This window comes from Cucurbita moschata, unplaced genomic scaffold (genome assembly GCF_002738365.1).
Source record: "Cucurbita moschata cultivar Rifu unplaced genomic scaffold, Cmos_1.0 Cmo_Scf00009, whole genome shotgun sequence".
NCBI classification, from domain to species: domain Eukaryota; kingdom Viridiplantae; phylum Streptophyta; class Magnoliopsida; order Cucurbitales; family Cucurbitaceae; genus Cucurbita; species Cucurbita moschata.
The window spans coordinates 1,853,096-1,870,456 of NW_019268525.1; the positions used below are offsets into that span (position 1 = coordinate 1,853,096).

Genomic DNA, 17,361 nt, shown 5'->3' on the forward strand with positions numbered 1-17,361 from the left:
AAAAAAAAAAAAAAAAAAAAAAAAAAAAAAAAAAAAAAAAAAAAAAATTGGGAAGATTTGATACTGACAGAAAGAAACTGTACAAAAAAGGGAAAATGATGGTGATATAGTTGAAGAAAAAGTCAACTGACTAAATTGTTTCCAGTCCCAACTTATTTTAATGCTGAAGGCTTTATTGGTAAAATCTCTAACATAAAGAGTTACCTCAATTTTAAGATTCATAATTTCTTCAAAAGTCCAATATTCCATGTGATCAGCAACACCAGGAGCCCGATGAACATATTCTTCCCATGGGGGATCAATGAGAATGACATCAAACTTGGTTCCAAAGAATTCTGGTGAAAGTTCAAAGTCTCTCAGATCACACTTGTAATACATAGGATGAGAGGCAGAATTGGCTACAATTTCGTCCTTTTTCTGTATGAGTTCTCTAAGTTTGGGATAGTCCTCCACTACATTTGTGAGCTCGAGCTCCCGGATGAAATTCTGTGGTCGCATTCCCGTGTCAACAAAATTTTGAGAGTAATCATTCTGCTCTCCTCTTGAAGGCGCCTTGCCAGGAGGACCAATACCTTTCTGGGCAGCCCAACCACTAGGGTTTTTATCAGGTTGAGCACCCCGCCCCACTGGTCCAGAAGCATTAAAACCAGGCCCAGTTACACCTGAAGAAACACCTCTTCCAGAGCCTGATTGATTAAAATACATGGCAGCATTAGGTGGTGTCCCAATATTTGGAGGAAATCTAGGTCCGGATGGTCCTGGTGGAACAGCTAGCATATTCATATCAATACCACGACCACCAGGCCAAACTGGTGGGGAGAATGGTGGGATAAAGACACCTGGAGACACTGGTGGGCCTGGACCAGGTGACATGCCAGGAGTAAGTGGCTGCATTGGTCCTGGTGGAGGAATTCCTAGAGGTCCAAAAGGAGATCCCATCATTGGCAATGGAATTCCACCCTGCTGACTCTCTCTCCCAGCAGGTCTTCCCCTGCCTCCTCTCCCTACTCTATTCCCTTTCATTCCTTGCTGACCAGCTCGGTTGAAGGACCCTGGCTCTTGATTGCCATAGAGTTGCTGCGAACCACTGCTAGAACTTTGACCACCAGCAATGCGACCTGAATTTACGCCTTTCTGGCCTCTTCCCTTCTCACCATGGAAATCAAAGTCATCCCTCCATGGATTCTGATCTTGTGTTGCCCCCCCTTCATCTGCATATCTCTCCTTCAAATCTCCATCAGACTGCCCTGGAACATAGTTATCAGTCCTCCTTGCCCTTCCTTCCTGCTGATGCATCCACTCACCATCACTTGGTGCAAACTTACCATCAGATTGCTGGGAAGCTTCAGTTCTCCTAGCAAAGTTTCCAGACTCCACCCTTCCATAATCCAGAGGTTTGGTTTGGATCTCTATCACATCATAATTCTCGTTCAAAATGCCAAAGTTTGATGATGTCTTCACTGCTTCACCCCTATTCCCATCTTTACGATTACTAGACCTCCCATGAGGCCTTTCACTATCATTCCGCTCACGGCCATGTCTAGGAAGCTCCCACTCCCTACCATGATCGTACATATAATCCCCAGATTTTGTATCACTGTCTTGGTTTCCATGTTGCCGTCTTTTCCAATTGTCAGCATTACCTTCCCAATCTCTGTTTCGATCACTCCAACTATCATCTCTGCCTTTTGGCCTTTCATCCCTGTAACCCTCTTTTTCTAGTTCCTTCCGCTTGTGGTTAAAACTTCTTTCATACTCCACATCTGTGTAGTTTGATTCTTGATGCCTCTCCAGCCTGTCAGGACTTTTGGCCTTGTCGACATTTCCAACTTCTCTTGCACCTTTATCTCTGGTCCACGTCCGTCCATCATCATCACAACTGAGTGCTTTCTCTCGACCATTTGCAGCATCTCTACTAGTAGAAATTTTTTGCTGCCTATAATTCTCAGTTTTGTCTCGGCTTGATTTATCTTCACGAGAAACTGAACTTGCCCTACTACCTTCTTCTTGCACTTCTGTCCTGCCTCTGCTCTTCCCTCTATCTGCATCAAGTTTTTTATCCTCCCTGTAGTTAGACTTTGTACTCTTGTCATTGAATGAATCTAATCCCTGACCCTTACTCTCACTGGCTTCATTTATTGATGGCACACTTTTCTCCCTTAGACTCTCATACTTCAAATCAGAAGCCTTGCAACTTCTTCCCTCGACTTTTTCAGAATAACTTTCTTCAATTTTGTTGTCAGCATCTGGTTCATCCCATCTTCTCCTAGATCTCCTTGCCTGCTCGGAAGATCCATGACCTTTCTCTCGGCTACTATGTCTCTTTTCTGAGTGTTTGGAATCTCGATCTAGTGTCTTTTCAGAATCTCCATCATGAGATCTTTCTTCTTTGTTTTTGCCTCTACTCTCAGAACTTTCATGCTCGGAAAACTTTGAAGTCATTTTTCTTTTTTCATTTTCATCTCCTTTACCAAGACCTCTACTTCCTAACTTATCCCCAGCATCTTTCCTATTATCCAATTCTCCATCTTGGTACCAACTACTAAGTTTTTCCAAGGTGCTCTCCTCTTGTTTCTTTTTTGTCTGCTTTGAACGTGACTCTTTCCTTGAATCATACTCATCTTCTTCACTATCTCCTCTATTAGAACCGCCTGACCTTTTTCGACTGTCATTTCTGTCCCCATATGCTTTTTTTCTTCCACTACTGTCTAATCCATCGGCATCTTCTCCATTGCTCGACTTTCTTGACCTACTTGACCTATGTTTTCTCTTATCACAGCCATCCCACCCTTCATCATCTCCTGCCCCATCATTCTTCACACCCGAACCATCTTCTAAATCTCTCTTCACATTAATCCTGCTGGATTCAGGTGAATCCATTGATTGTAAACACCTTAATAACCACTTCAAAACTAGTTGTTAGGATTACAAGCCATCTGCATAGAAACATGGAGATAAAATTAGATTTAAAACAGAAATGATTTGTGAATATAAAATTCGTTCTTCAAATATCTCCCTATCCAGCCCAAAAATAAAATGAACACAATTTTATACATATGGAATAAAAGATCCAAAAGATATAGATATTGTTTATAAGAAACAACTAATAAAATTTATAATATGCATAATAAATCAGTTGAAGTTATAGAAGAAAAATAAACTGAGGCATCACAACAGGAATTTAATGGGGGGGAAGGCATTACAGATGTCTAAAGAAAGAAAGACAGTGCAATGATTTGATTGAAAGTTACATTTTAGCTTCTTTACGGTCTAATTAACTTGTAGAGTTAAAGGAGTGTGCACTTCTTTTTTTATGAGGAAATTGATAACATACCTTCAGGTATACTCCCATGCAGAAGAAACGCGCACAAAAACGTCATAAAAGAGGAGGTGGAGAGCTTACATGATAGAAAATAGAAAAACACAAATCAAAACCAGTCATTAAGCTGGATCGGGAAGTAAGAAAGAAAAAGTGTGCCAAAATCAATCTAGGATGAAATCTGCTGGATGAAACCCTCGGCTAGTCGCAACTTTTGAAATTTGAAGAAATGTAAGTCTCTCGATTACTGTGATCACCAAATGTAAAAATCAAAAGGGAAAACTGAAGAGAACAGAGAAAGACCAAACAACTAGGAAATAAAGAGACTTGCTCATCCAGAGAAATTTTTTAGACAATCAAAAGGCTTTGTACAAAAAGTATAGAGGGCCGAGGAATACTCCAATGAGGAAAGTATTGAGACGCGTTTGATAGAAAAAACTTGTGCATTGTTTTGAAAAGCCCCAAAAGGCTTGTGCTGAATACGCACTTCTCGCTTAAGTGTGATAAGTTTTTTTAAATAAACAGTAAAATTAAACAACGAAAAAAAAACTTAGACCAAAAGCTCAAAGTTCTATTTGCTCAACCTTTCAAAAGAAGACATTCTTTCACTCTATTAGATGTGGATCGTGGAATAAAATTAGGAGTAACATGGAAATAAGACTGAACTGAGGAGGATAATAAGGTGGCCTGTAAATCCAACAATGGAAGAAATAGAGATAAAGATTTTATAGCCTATTTGTAATTGAACTCTGGTTGTCTTTAGTTAATTATTTGTTGTCTTTATCTCGTACATCATAATGCCTCCTAATATATATGTACATTTTATATACAGTGAGTTTCGATTAGTCGAAAACCACAACTTTTTTTGCCCAAAACACTAGTGCGCTTCATAGTCCTAAATACACTTGTAAAGTAAAAAAAAAAAAAAAAAAAAAATGGAATGAGAACAAGAACAACGGCAAAAGGGTAACTCGTAGTTCATCTAACGAGTTATCTCGATTTGTAAGACAATTGGTTCGATGTGTTCTATGCTAGTGAATCCATTAGACTTCAACAAAAACCAACACTCTATTCAATCCATAAGATCCAGAGCTACACGATCCACAAACGTAGTGTCCATGGGGATACGGATAAATGCTTTGTACCACCCGCATTGCATATTGCATAAGGGTAACCCGGATTAGCACGCCTAAACAAGTAATTCATGTAATTCAAACAACAAACCCCTCGGTCCTCAACCTCACACATCCATTCCAAAACTCACAACCTTCACTCAGCCTCGAAAGCCACAAACACCGTAAAAACCCCTAGCCCTTCGTCTACCCGCGTTATCCCACCCCCTTCACTTCCTAACCCTCGAATTAACAAATTTTCAACAGATAGCAACAGAAAGCATCGCAAAAACATTGCAGAGCTCAAGAAACAACACAAACATACGTACGATTAACCATTGACTTGCAAGCTTATACCTGGGAGGAGAGCTCGAGTGAGAGCCGATCAAGAGTGAACCAGCAATCAAAAATAGATACAGAAATCTGCGGAATCAGTTAAATGCTCGGGCTGAGATCGATAATGCGTTCTCGACGGCATGGATGATGGCATGAAAACGAAATGCGAGAGAGAGCTAAAAGCGGCATAAAAATCCTTCGAGTTCGTTCATAGTCGCCTTCCTTCGTGCGTTAGACGGAGGGCGATGAAGCTGTGCGTTCCGCGAAATTATTTTTCAGTTTCCATCGTTTAACCCTGTACTTATTGTTGCCCACAGTAAAATAAATTAACCAAGATAAATAACAATAATTTTTAACCTATGAATCAGCAAATTACACCCCAATTATATTATGAAGTCCTAAAATCCATTATACGCCTAAAGTCATAAAACAGTGTACACGTTAGGTATTAACACTGATAGTGAGCATAGCATTATAATAGCTCAAGCACAACACTAATTTATATCGTCTTTGTTCGACTTTTCCTTTTGAGCTTCCGCTCGACGTTTTAAAACGCGTCTACTATGAAGAGAGTCTAGCCCTACTACTTAACCAGTGTCTCATACTCGATGACTGACTCTTATACAATTTGTTACAAATGGTATAAGAGCCAAACACAAAGCGTTATGCTAACGAGGACGTTGGGTCCCAAAATGGTAGATTATGAGATCTCGCGTTGGTTGGAGAGGAAAACTAAACATTCTTTTTATACGGGTGTGGAAATCTCTCCTATTATATACTGTTTTAAAACCTTTATGATAATCTCGAAAGAGAAAGCCCAAATAATACAATATTGTCTAGCAGTGGGTTTTAGTTGTTACAGTATAAAAAGAATCAGAAAAATTCAAACACTCAGTGAAGTTGATATGTGAAACAACTCGACTATTTTTAATTTCGACCGACCAAGATTACTATTTAGCCTTTTGGTTTCCAATTCTCTCTCTCTTTAATGTGATCATTTTCATGCACACAGATTTGTGTGTATCAGTTTTATGTACACCGGTTGTAGCCACACATTACTTTCATACGTCCCAAATCCCTTTGGGTATGCATTACTCTCATACACGGGCTATGCACGTCACTTCCGTATACTTTGAGCTTATGAACATATATCACTTTCATGCAGAAAAAATGCGTAGAAAAAACGATAATTTGTTTCAACATTTGATCATTCAAGAGATTTCACGTGCAAACTAGTTACAGACAATCGCTACCATGAAAAGTTCCTGATAAGGTTTCTCAATTAAATCTCAGTATAAAAACTCCAACCAAAATTTTATTTTTTAAATAAATTACAAACCATCCCTGCCATGAAATCACACCAAACTGAGATTGATTTTTGGGTGGACCATTCCAAAGTTTCAAAATTCTAAATACTTATTTCTCCTATGATCATTTTTGTCGTGTAATATTGATAACTACAAACTCGTAAATTTGTCATTATCCGATAAAATTTCATTCAAATCTATTCTCGTTAGCCCTGAAGAATCATCTATCAATGAATTTATTAAAATGCTGAAACTTTCTAGATCGTTACGAAAATAGAGTATAAAATAATTGCAAGAAGTTTGTGCTGGCTTGCACAATTTTAATGCTTGCGACTCCAACTTAGCGTTGCTTCGAAGAAAGAACTAAGAAAACCAACTACAAATCTCCATCTTACTTATTATACTTCATAAATAAATAATGAAATATTTTTTAAATACGAAAGACAGTACTTTAATATTAAATTTTGAATTATATTTTTGCTGCATATTTTACATTTTTTTAATAAAAAATATATTTAAAAATATAAATTATCCGGTAAAAATCATTTAAAATTGATATTTTTAAAAATATATATGTATATAATTGAGAAAATAAAATTTAATTAGTAAAAGAATAAATTGGAAATTAGAATGAAACTAAAATAGAAGAGAGGGAAAAAAATATATTTATTTATTTACTTATTTATTCGTGTTTGCCTTGTTTCCATGTGGTTGCTTCTATGAGTTTATTAATTACAAACTATTTATTTGACATTAATGCCATTTAATATTAAACAAATTAGTTTCTCTTCTTGGTGAGGAGATTTGATTTTAGTTGGTCAATGCCCAAAATTTTGAGGTGCGTGAAAATTTAATTTATGAATATATAATTGAAAACATGGCCAGCTTTGTTGGTGTATTGAGAACTTTATCTCATCACACACACCAAAAAGTATATAAATAATAATAATAATAACAATATTTATCTTTTTAGACATTTTAATTCCTGTTTTTATTTTAGGATAGGAATTAATATCGATATTGATCTTTCTGATTTAATTCTTTTATTTGGTTGATTATTTTAAAAATTAAATCAGTCTCTCTTTATCTGGTGTGATTGAATCAATTTTGCTGACGTGGATCGATAGAAAATTGGGGATAAATATAGATTTTCGCTTATTCAATGTGTTCTGTGCAGTTAAGAGACCATTTTGTACACTTGCTTCAGGTGAAGCCGATCCCAACTACTAAAATTAGAAGGAAGGAGGTAAGGTCACGTAATCGATTACGAGATTCCGGAGCTCTCAATCGGTCAAAGAATCGCCTTGTCAAGATGGAAGTTATGGGTTTGAGTCTCGTCAACCTCAATAAATTAAAATCTAATAAAAAAATACCTATACTCGATATGCTAACAATTTTTAGTAGACATAATAGGTTTAAAGTCGTTTACCAACAATATATACTATAAAATAACATAAATATAATTTAAATTTTTTAATATAATACTTTTCAAATTCTGTTATATGTTTATATTTATTGCATTATGTTCACATGGAACATCAATTACAATTAAAAAATTTAAATATTCTGATTAGATAATATATAAATTAATTTAATTTTTATGAAATGGAAAAAAGAAAAAAATCTTATCCAAATTGGAAATGATTTCTAGAAGATAATTTTTAAAATTAATTTATATTTATTATGGGGTTTAGAAGAGAAATTGTATTAAGATTTGCATATTAATATTGAGTACCTTAGAAAACACACTAAATTTCGTAATTATATTTATTTACACGCTAAAAGAACAAAAATTTATTTAATTGAAAACCCAATAAATAATTGGAACCGTATGGGATAATAGAAGCACGGAAACAATAAACCTGTCAGCAACTACTTTGTCTTCTTTTTCAATTAGTTTCATCGTTTTCAAGATTTATCTTCCTTCTCCGTCTCATCTCGCCACAGTCTCAACCAACTATTTACCTCTCTTCCCTTCTCCCTTCACTTTCTCGCTCCTTCTGCATAAATTTCCATCGAATTCGCGCCATCTTCTCTGCTGATCTTGTGTTTTCCTACGATTTTGAACTGATTGTGACGCCGATTGCTAGCTGAATTTCTATGGAAAACGGCGTTTGTGACAACGGCGTGTGCTCCTCGGAGTCGGTGAATGGAGGCCAAGATGTTTGGAGCTCTAAGGAGAGCGATTCTCTCTCCGCCGATCATCTCGTTGTCATGGTCAATGGCATAATGGGGAGGTACGAGTTTTCTGATCAATCTTTTGTTCCGTTGTAGTGTTTTCTCAAATTGCCGAGTTTCACTATGCGGAAGATGTTAATCACTCTTTAATATTCCTAAGAGGATTTTCCCCCTCTTTATTGCTAGTTGTAACTTTGTATTCATATGAGCGTTTGATTGTATTGTTTTGTTTCTTCAAATTTAAGAGTCTTCCGCGATGTATCGGGCTGCTGTTGAATTAGGGCTGATAATTCGTTTGTTGGTTTTCTAGTTTGCTAATATATGTTCCGGCATAGAATTGTTTGTAATCGAATCAGGTTCTGCATGTACTTTTGAAGCTATGCTTCCATTTCCAAGCTTTATCTGGTTGATTTCTTTGAAATGTAGTGCCTAGAGTATTCCGGTGTAGTTACGATTGAGGGAAACCTTTGGTAAACTTTGAGCTGTTCTAGTGGTTGATGATTTGGCTTCCTGAAATGAAATATCTACTTACCATTGCTTGAATTGGACTGCTCGGCCAGTCGGGCGATGGCTGTTTTTAGTCCTCTGTTTTGAGTCACAAACAACCGGAACATAATTTCTGTCACTTGATTATTCAAATTGTTATGAACTTGTCTGTGCAGTTCCACTGATTGGCGGTACGCAGCAGAGCAATTTGTTAAAAGACTTCCTGACAAGGTTTTTGTTCATTGTAAGTAGGATCAAGTATCACTTCCTTATCTCATGTTGTGGGAACTGACGCTTTATTGAATGCAGAGGCGTATATGAGCTGGGTTGATTTAGACTAAGAGATGCTTTAGAATCACTTAAATTTCTATCTCAATGACCACGGACTTTTAGAACCCAACCATGCGATCTTGTTACTATTATTATTCTTACTCTTTATTTTGGTTCCCTTGTTTCATTCATCAATAAAACTGTTTCTCATCTGTAAAAAAAAAAAATCATTTACATCCTCTCAAGTCTTAACTACCGGATGATAAATATTTTTTTTCATTCATTTCTTTGCCTTGCTCGTCTTCTCAGTTTCAATCATTTTATTTTTTAGGTAGTGAGCGAAACGTGTCTAAATTGACGCTAGACGGCGTTGATGTGATGGGCGATCGGTTGGCTGAAGAGGTCAGGTCTTAGGCTCGACATTTATCTGATTAGCATTCAACAAAATTGATTGTGTAGTCTCGTTCTATTTCATTTGTACCCAAATCTGATGATTGTTTATGAACATTCCAGGTTCTTCAAGTGATTCAGAGAAAGCCCAACCTACAGAAGATCTCCTTTGTTGCACATTCTGTGGGGGGGTTAGTAGCAAGGTATGCCATTGGAAAGCTATACAGACCGCCTGAGACTGAGAAATTAGAGGATGCATCACCAAATGGACAACCACAAGAGCCATCTGGTGCAATAGGTGGTTTGGAGCCTGTGAACTTCGTCACTGTTGCCACACCGCACCTAGGTTCAAGGGGTAATAAGCAGGTATCTAGATAATTATTTCCTGCTCTTGCATCTGAGATTATTTTATCTTTAAACATGCAACGGTAAGTTGTGCATTGTTGTTTGGATTTGGTATCAACGAATTAGGTTTCAAGTGCCTTGGTGGTTAGCTTTGTATTTTTTATGAAGTTTGATCAGTCTGGCTGTCGGCATAGTCTGGATAAGTAAAAGACTTTAAGATCCAGAATGCTAACTGGTGCAAATTCTTAGAAATACTCTGTTACAGGGAGTTAACATAGCCATAGTCGTGGACTGGTATGACCCAAAAAATCAAACCATGGTCTGATTTCTGCTGGTTGCCTTCGGAATATAATCATAACTATTCTCGCAAGAAAAAAGCTTTCTTTCTTTTATGTATGTATTAAATACCAGTGATGGTATGCACAAATCATACCTATCTCAAAATAGTGCGGTCTTCTTGGAGATGTTATTTAAGGCGTGCAGACATTGAATAATTTTCCGTCTTGTTGGGTCTTAGGCTGTCTATTCTTTTTAGTCAGCAGTGCACCGTTGTAGTGATGATCCCCCCTGGTGTTCTACAATAACCGTTCTCTGATTTTGTCAATTTCCTTTTATGTTTTCATCCATTTTCTCGTCATCTTTATTAGCAATAAAAATACTTATTTCCGTAATTGATGAAACTATTGAACTTTCGCAGTAGGTGAACCTCTATTGGAAATTTATCTATTACCTTCCCGTAATCACTATGTAAATAGTGTTAATTGCAAAGCGTTGTGAGACATTTCAGACATCTGAACTTTGAAAATCAATAAAATTTGTTTCTTATCGAAAAAAATAAAGTAAAAACTTTTCTCACTATCTATCTATATTGACGTTTTAATGAGATTCTCATCAGATACTTCTGACATTTCAGTCAATTTTAATATTTTCATCCTTTATTCACGAGACAACTTTTCATGTCAATTATGGTCTTGTACTCTTGTTAATCTTGGTCTTTCTTACCAGGTACCGTTTCTTTTTGGTCTAACTGCTATTGAGAAACTCGCAAGCTTGATTATCCATTGGATACTTAGAAGAACAGGCGAACACCTTTTTATGACTGATGATGATGGAGGAAAGCCTCCACTGGTTCAACGCATGATAGAAGACCAAGGCGAATACTACTTCATGTAATTATCAACATTTTGACATTCAATATGATCTTTTGAGTGGTAAAGTACTTGGAGTTCCTTGATAGAATGGCGAAAATTTTATTAATGCAGGTCTGCGTTGAAGTCATTCAAACGTAGGGTCGTCTATTCTAATGTTGACTACGACCGTATCCTTTTTTTGCTGTCTATCTAGCCAATATAATTTTTTTTTTAATGTTATTGGTCGATTTTCAAATTATTCATTCTTGTTCTCCTTTACAAGATATTGTGAAGATTTTGTTGGTTGGAGAACATCATCAATTAGACGTATTGATGAGTTGCCAAAGGTACTTTTTCCCCACTTTTTCTTGTAGTAGATTAACCACTGGATACATGGTAACCAGTTGATAAATTTGACAATCATGATCATTAACCACTCACTCCTATTGGATTATCAGTGGGAAGATGCGGTCAACGAAAAGTATCCTCATGTTGTTTATGAAGAACACTGCAAGGGTACCGATGCTGAGAAGATCGAACCAACCTCAACAGAAGTTAGCTATCCTGAAAGGCTGGAAGGTTTGCACTTTCTCTCTGTTGTCTAAGTTGTATGCAATTCAAATAGACCAATGTTGACAGCTAAATTTCGGAAGCATAGTTGTCTAACGTCCTATGCTTGTTCATGGATTTGGTCGTTTAGAGGAATTGGTGACGGGTCTATCTCGTCTGTCATGGGAAAAAGTAGATGTTAGCTTTCATAAATCTAGACAGAGGCTTGCAGCTCACAGCATTATTCAGGTAGCTCTCTCTGTCTCTCTCTTACACTTCTTCCTGCACTTCCAACCCTGGATGTCATAATTCATTCAATATCTTCTGAATTCTGATGGCAATCTTATTACACCACAACAGCTAACGCAGCCTCCATTCTTTACCTTATGGCTGATCTATGTCGGCCGTAATGGCATATCTCTATTTCGTTGCTGTCTGATTTCCTTTTTCACTTGATTTTCACCCTTTTACTTATTAATTTTCCTTGAAATACCTAGGAAAGCTTCGAAATATTTTTCTGATAAATACATTTTTTACTCTCAAATTTTGCAACAGCATACTGTATTATACTTTGTGCAGACATAACTAGAGTTGTCTGCCATTTCTAATTTCAATCCTTTTCCTTGTTTCCAGTATAGGTTTCGGGCTGTTCAATAACATTTTCGTTTTATTTTTCTATTGTTAAATATCATGCTAATTTCCAACCTTTTTCTTTGTTTGTAATCTACTTTCCTAATTATTTTTTTTAAAACCATAACAATTTTGTTTTTAAAACTAGTTTCAAGAAAAGAAAGCAAAAAAAACAAGATTTGTATCAGACAGGGCGTTCACTGTCTATTCTGAATGAGTGGCAATCGAAAGACTAAATAATAAATTGAACAGCTAGTGTAAAGAAAAAGCAGTTCAAAGTTTGAAACATAGTTTAAGTTCTCAATTAGATTACCGTTTGGCACCACTGGTCAGTCATTCTAAGTTGTTTCTAACCGGACATGCTTGGTTAGACAGGTGATTAGTCCATTGCTGCTCTAATATCTTAACCCCGTTCTGCTGCCTTTACAAGTATGCAATTTCTTGTTTTCTAAATGTTTATTTTACTTCATACCATCAACAGGTGAAAGATCACATCGGGCATATAGAAGGTGCAGATGTCATAGATCACATAATTGATCATTTTCAAACTTGAACTGCTAACGACCACGACGAAACCACAATTACATACTAGAGACACCGTCTTATCGCGGGTAAGCTTTAACCTGGACAACGAATCTGTCGATTTAATCACTAGAAGCATTTTTTTGTTTCTTTTCTTCTACTAGGATTTCAACTAGATGGGTTGCCTAGTGCTAAAATCTATGCACTGCAGTAGGATTTTAGGAACCTATTTATTTGACTGCTGCGATGAACTGAAGCTCTCCCTTTCGACTGACTGCAGGTTGGAGATGCTTTTGCAGTCTAAAGGACACATTTCCACGAAACCTATGATTACAATTTATTGATGTCGCTTAATACATAGTATTATAAATTGTATATGTTAGGATACTATATGGTTATTTGAATCATCACATTAATTGTAGTAATAACTGGTTTGGTGAAGTGTTCGTTAGAGTGTGGCTTAAGTGCATGCTTCAAAAGGTATAAGTGAACAATGTTGAATCATAAACCACAAAGAACATGGTTCCTATGAAAGTACCAAAGTCTGTCCTTTCCTTAAACTGTGTTTATGTCAACCTTCAATTTATCTGTTTGCCTGCACCTTATTATGTCTAGCAAGGATAAAACAGTAATTAACAATTTTTTTTTTATTAAAATATTAAATATTAAAGGGAATTTTTTTAATAAAAAAGGAAAGAGCCGATATTATTTATGAAGCTAATAATTCCTGTTTTATGATTCTACTTCTATGTTAGGTTATGAATTGGTGGTATATAATCTATCAAGAGGTTATTTGACGATATGTAACCGTCAAAACTTATCATTAGCAGATATTGTTTATTTTAACTGCTCGCTATTTATGGTCAAAATGTCAAAACTTATCATTAGCAGATATTGTTTGCTTTAACTCGCTATTTATAGTCGTTTCAATGCATATGCTAGGTAGAGATTTTCACAACTTCATAAATAATGTTTTATTTCTCTCTCCGAGATTTTCACAACTTCATAAATAATGTTTTATTTCTCTCTCCAATCAAGGTGCGATCCCATGTGACATAGTTTAAGTAAATTCTTTCATGATAAAATAGGTTTAAGAAAAAGAAAAATTGTGGCTTGAATTTTGTGTCTTTTTTAACCAACCAAGAACGTTGACCAATAATAGAAAGAACGGATCAGGGCTGACAATTTATTTTTTTGGCAATATAACTGACCAAAATTGTTTCCAAGCGAATCGATGTTTAATAATTTTTGGACTTTATAAATTAAAGAAGCCGAATCAAGCGATCGAGTATTTTCTGGGGAGGCCGCAACAGCAACACGTCTTCAACCATTATGTGAATCTCTATCCAATCACTCGCGGGAAATTTCTCTCCAGCAAAAACTATTTTGAGCGCCATCTCTCTCCTAAACCAACGTTTTCTCCTTTCAAATTCTGAATCATCATGAATTTTGGAGTTTCCACTTCCACGGACATTGCAATCTCCATTCCGTCGCTTCACCTCTCCTCCTCTCCCCTTTCCTTCAAGTCCAGTGCTACGATCTCACTTCAATCTCCTAGATTCCGGAATGCGTATTTCGGTAGCTTGTTTTTCGGTTCCCGCCGGATTGCGCGAAGGATCACCACTGTCGAAACACGCCAGTGTTCTTCTAAAGCCACGGATGATGATTTCATCATTGAAGACGTTCCTCACTTGGCTGACTTTCTTCCTGACTTACCGGTACTGCTCGAACGTTAATTTCATAGTTCTGTGCTATTTATTTGGATTATTTGCTTAATCGAAATGATTTGATCTTGTAAAATTATCATGTCATTATGCTTTTGTATATTTTGAGTATACCTATAATTCTACTTGCGCCTGGTTCGGATTTCTATGTCGTAGTGTTTTGGTAATTCACTGGATGTTTGCGGCATCTATGTCGTTTGCACTCTCAGTTTCAAATGAAAACGTCCCCGTTTTCTTGCTACGGCCGAGTCGACTATCTACTTCACTTGTACTCGTTCAAGGATAATTTTCTCTGTGTTATTTATAGATTATATAGATATCGATAAATTTTGAATTGCTCAGCTCGCTTATTGTCGAATGAACTATTCTGCAAAGAAGCTTTTGGTCGGTGTCTTTAGGAGGTGGCCGATTGTTTGTTCTGAAAATTTCGCTGCATTCATAACTAAAGATTTGGAGACGCGAGGTGCTGGTAGATCGCCTCTCCTGGAAATTTAATTATTTTATTTGTAATTGTGGCCTTCGAGTCATAATGTTACTTTTCCACGTCTGACGTAGTTTGGACTTAGGTTAGAGCATGAAGGATGATCTGCTTGGTCATTCAGAAGAGCAGTTAGTCCTTAATCTCATGTCAAGAAATTCTTTAAAGTAAGGTAATCGAAAATATGAAGTTCCTTATTCCGAAGCTCTTTGCTTTGTTAGCTGTGTCTTGACAAGAGCAAATCAACTGTGTTCAAATATAGACGCGTGCGATTTGAAAGTAGGGCTCTAAAATTCTAGTTTCCTTCCATAGAAATGGATTTTGATGTATTCCATTGAAATTGTATAATTATCAATAAGGACACCACGGATTTGAAAACGAACTCATTTTTCAATTCTAATTGGTTAAACAATTAAAATTTTGAATGCATATAAGTTGGATGATACTAAAATACTTTTGGGCCATGGTTATATGTATATTTATTATCATAGTGATTCCTTTTACTCTTATCTTGCATAAACCTGCAAAACCACTGAGTAGTTCATTACTTTCTGCTTTATGTAGTCGTATGCAAATCCACTGAAAAACAGTCAGGCGTATGCAATTGTCAAGTAAGTTCAACGACAATGTTTCCAATTTGTTCTTCTATTACAATTTAACATGCATCCAAGTCAGTTTTTCTGTTTGTATTTTGGAACTCCTTTTTGGTTATTATTTATTAGGTTTGAAATATTTCAGGGAAACTTTCGTAAAGCCAGAAGATGTTGTTGCACAAAAAGTAGGCTTATTATCTTTCTCTCTCTCTTTTGCAATTTATCATTCTTTTTTCTTGTTATTTAAAAAGCTTTTGATGGTATAATTACTGATGCAGCATCTCTCTTCTCTCTTTTGCAATTTATTATTCTTTTTTCTTGTTATTTTAAAAAGCTTTTGATGGTACAATTACTGATGTGCAATCTTCGTTCATCGTGCACTGGTTTCAGATTGTAATTACGAAAGATAGATCTAGAGGAGTACATTTTCGACGTGCAGGTCCTCGTGAAAAGGTACCTTCTTATTCTGATCATGCCTGTTGAAACTTGAAGGATGAAAGGAGAACTTTGTGATGCAGGTTTATTTCAAGTCAGATGAGGTGCGTGCTTGTGTAGTGACATGTGGAGGTCTATGCCCTGGAATTAACACAGTGGTTCGGGAGATTGTCTGTGGCTTGAACTTTATGTATGGCGTTGATGACATACTTGGAATTGTGGTATTGGAAATATTTTTATTTCCTTAACTTCTTTTAATATTTCCCAATTTTTATCTTTCTATTTAGTTTGTTATTCCCCATGCTCAGTATAAAGACTTGCAGAATAATTAATTTTGTTGATGGTGTTATACTTACAATCCTTTTCAAGCTCATGTGAACGTGCAAGTTTGAATTTCATTAAAATTGTTGCATGTTTTAGTTTCTCTTTCTTCAAGTCCAAAGATTCCAAACCTATAGGTTCATGATAATTCTTTTTGTTGATTGATGTGAAATTAGAAATTTTCCATATTGGAGGATCTACTTCCATTTACATTGAACACACACCCTTGGCTAGGCGTCAAACTAGATATGCATTTTAAAATGATGAAAATATGTCTTCACTTAATAAAATAAGCCGTATACGTACAAAGAGAGAATATGATGAAGTGCTGGGTTTCAACAAACAAGTTCATTAAGATCCAAAGATCGCTAAACCTGAGTTCCATTGCATAGACAAGTAGTCGAGGCCACTCTTTGTAAATTTGATCTGGACTTTATTATCCTCTCAGAGACCAAGCAGTTCCATCTATTAGAAGGTGGTTAAATCTGTATGGAGCTCTATAGATATTGTTTGGTCTGCTCCGGGTGCATCTAGGTTTTTCTGTATATCTTCACTTTGTGGAAGGATAATTCTATTCTTTGTTTCAGAAATTGTGGAGAGGCCTTCCTCCTCTTGGTGGCTTTTACCATGTCTGATGGTTTTGTTGAATTTACGACAACTTTGATTTTGGCTGTTTCTCTCCCTCTCTCTTTCGCCGTTCTCTTCTATTCATCTAGTTGGCCTCTTGGGACTCGGACCAAAAAGATAAGATTACATCCCAACTAAGCATAATATGGTTGAATCAAAATCATAAGGTTAAATATTGTATTTGTTCATGGAATCTGCCAACATACAAGAAAAGAAAAATCACATTGTGATTTTGGAGTAATATAAAGTTCTATTTTCAGCCAGTGAAATTGGGTTCATCAGTTGATTAACCGGCTTGATCTATATTTTTTCTTAACATGTACTGTTATGCTGTTTTATATCATCAGGGAGGATACAGAGGGTTTTACTCAAAGAATACATTACAATTGACGCCTAAAGTTGTTAACAATATCCACAAACATGGTGGTACTTTTCTTCGTACTTCACGAGGAGGCCATGATACAAATAAGATTGTTGATAATATCCAGGATCGTGGCATAAATCAGGTACCTATGCCTTTCCTCTTCTCTCAACCATAGCAGGTCCAAGTGAAAGGACTAGATGTCTATTTTAGAGAAGAAGCAAGAGAGAAAAAAAAAAAAAAAAAAA

General features: G+C 36.2%; 3 protein-coding genes across 9 annotated transcripts in view; 2 read left to right on the forward strand and 1 right to left on the reverse strand.

The window, feature by feature from the left end:
- The window catches only part of LOC111447933 (methyltransferase-like protein 1), a 7,661-nt gene extending 2,622 nt beyond the window's left edge, over nucleotides 1–5,039 (reverse strand). Inside the window, exons 1-2 of the mRNA XM_023087331.1 lie at nucleotides 4,789–5,039; nucleotides 205–2,936 (exon numbers count right to left, since the gene is read on the reverse strand). Of these exons, the coding sequence (XP_022943099.1) occupies nucleotides 205–2,880 (2,676 nt within the window). The 5' untranslated portion in view covers nucleotides 2,881–2,936; nucleotides 4,789–5,039. The remainder of the gene's footprint in view (nucleotides 1–204; nucleotides 2,937–4,788) is intronic.
- A 2,897-nt stretch (nucleotides 5,040–7,936) lies between these two features.
- Nucleotides 7,937–13,134, forward strand: LOC111447833 (putative lipase YOR059C). Its single transcript, XM_023087187.1, has 11 exons — nucleotides 7,937–8,311; nucleotides 8,915–8,982; nucleotides 9,340–9,410; nucleotides 9,522–9,764; nucleotides 10,749–10,912; nucleotides 11,006–11,061; nucleotides 11,168–11,220; nucleotides 11,332–11,452; nucleotides 11,574–11,671; nucleotides 12,534–12,663; nucleotides 12,855–13,134. The coding sequence occupies exons 1-10, from the start codon at nucleotides 8,175–8,177 to the stop codon at nucleotides 12,603–12,605; spliced, it is 1,083 nt and encodes a 360-aa protein (XP_022942955.1). The 5' UTR covers nucleotides 7,937–8,174; the 3' UTR covers nucleotides 12,606–12,663; nucleotides 12,855–13,134.
- Nucleotides 13,135–13,831: 697 nt separating this feature from the next.
- Nucleotides 13,832–17,361, forward strand: part of LOC111447909 (ATP-dependent 6-phosphofructokinase 4, chloroplastic-like) — a 12,594-nt gene continuing 9,064 nt past the window's right edge. For all 7 annotated transcript variants that reach the window (XR_002711337.1, XR_002711336.1, XR_002711338.1 and 4 more), the window contains exons 1-6: nucleotides 13,832–14,292; nucleotides 15,341–15,387; nucleotides 15,515–15,554; nucleotides 15,760–15,822; nucleotides 15,888–16,025; nucleotides 17,100–17,258. Coding sequence is in view for 1 of the 7 variants with exons in the window: in XM_023087290.1 (XP_022943058.1) it covers nucleotides 14,017–14,292; nucleotides 15,341–15,387; nucleotides 15,515–15,554; nucleotides 15,760–15,822; nucleotides 15,888–16,025; nucleotides 17,100–17,258 (723 nt within the window). In the remaining 6 variants the exon portion in view is untranslated. The remainder of the gene's footprint in view (nucleotides 14,293–15,340; nucleotides 15,388–15,514; nucleotides 15,555–15,759; nucleotides 15,823–15,887; nucleotides 16,026–17,099; nucleotides 17,259–17,361) is intronic.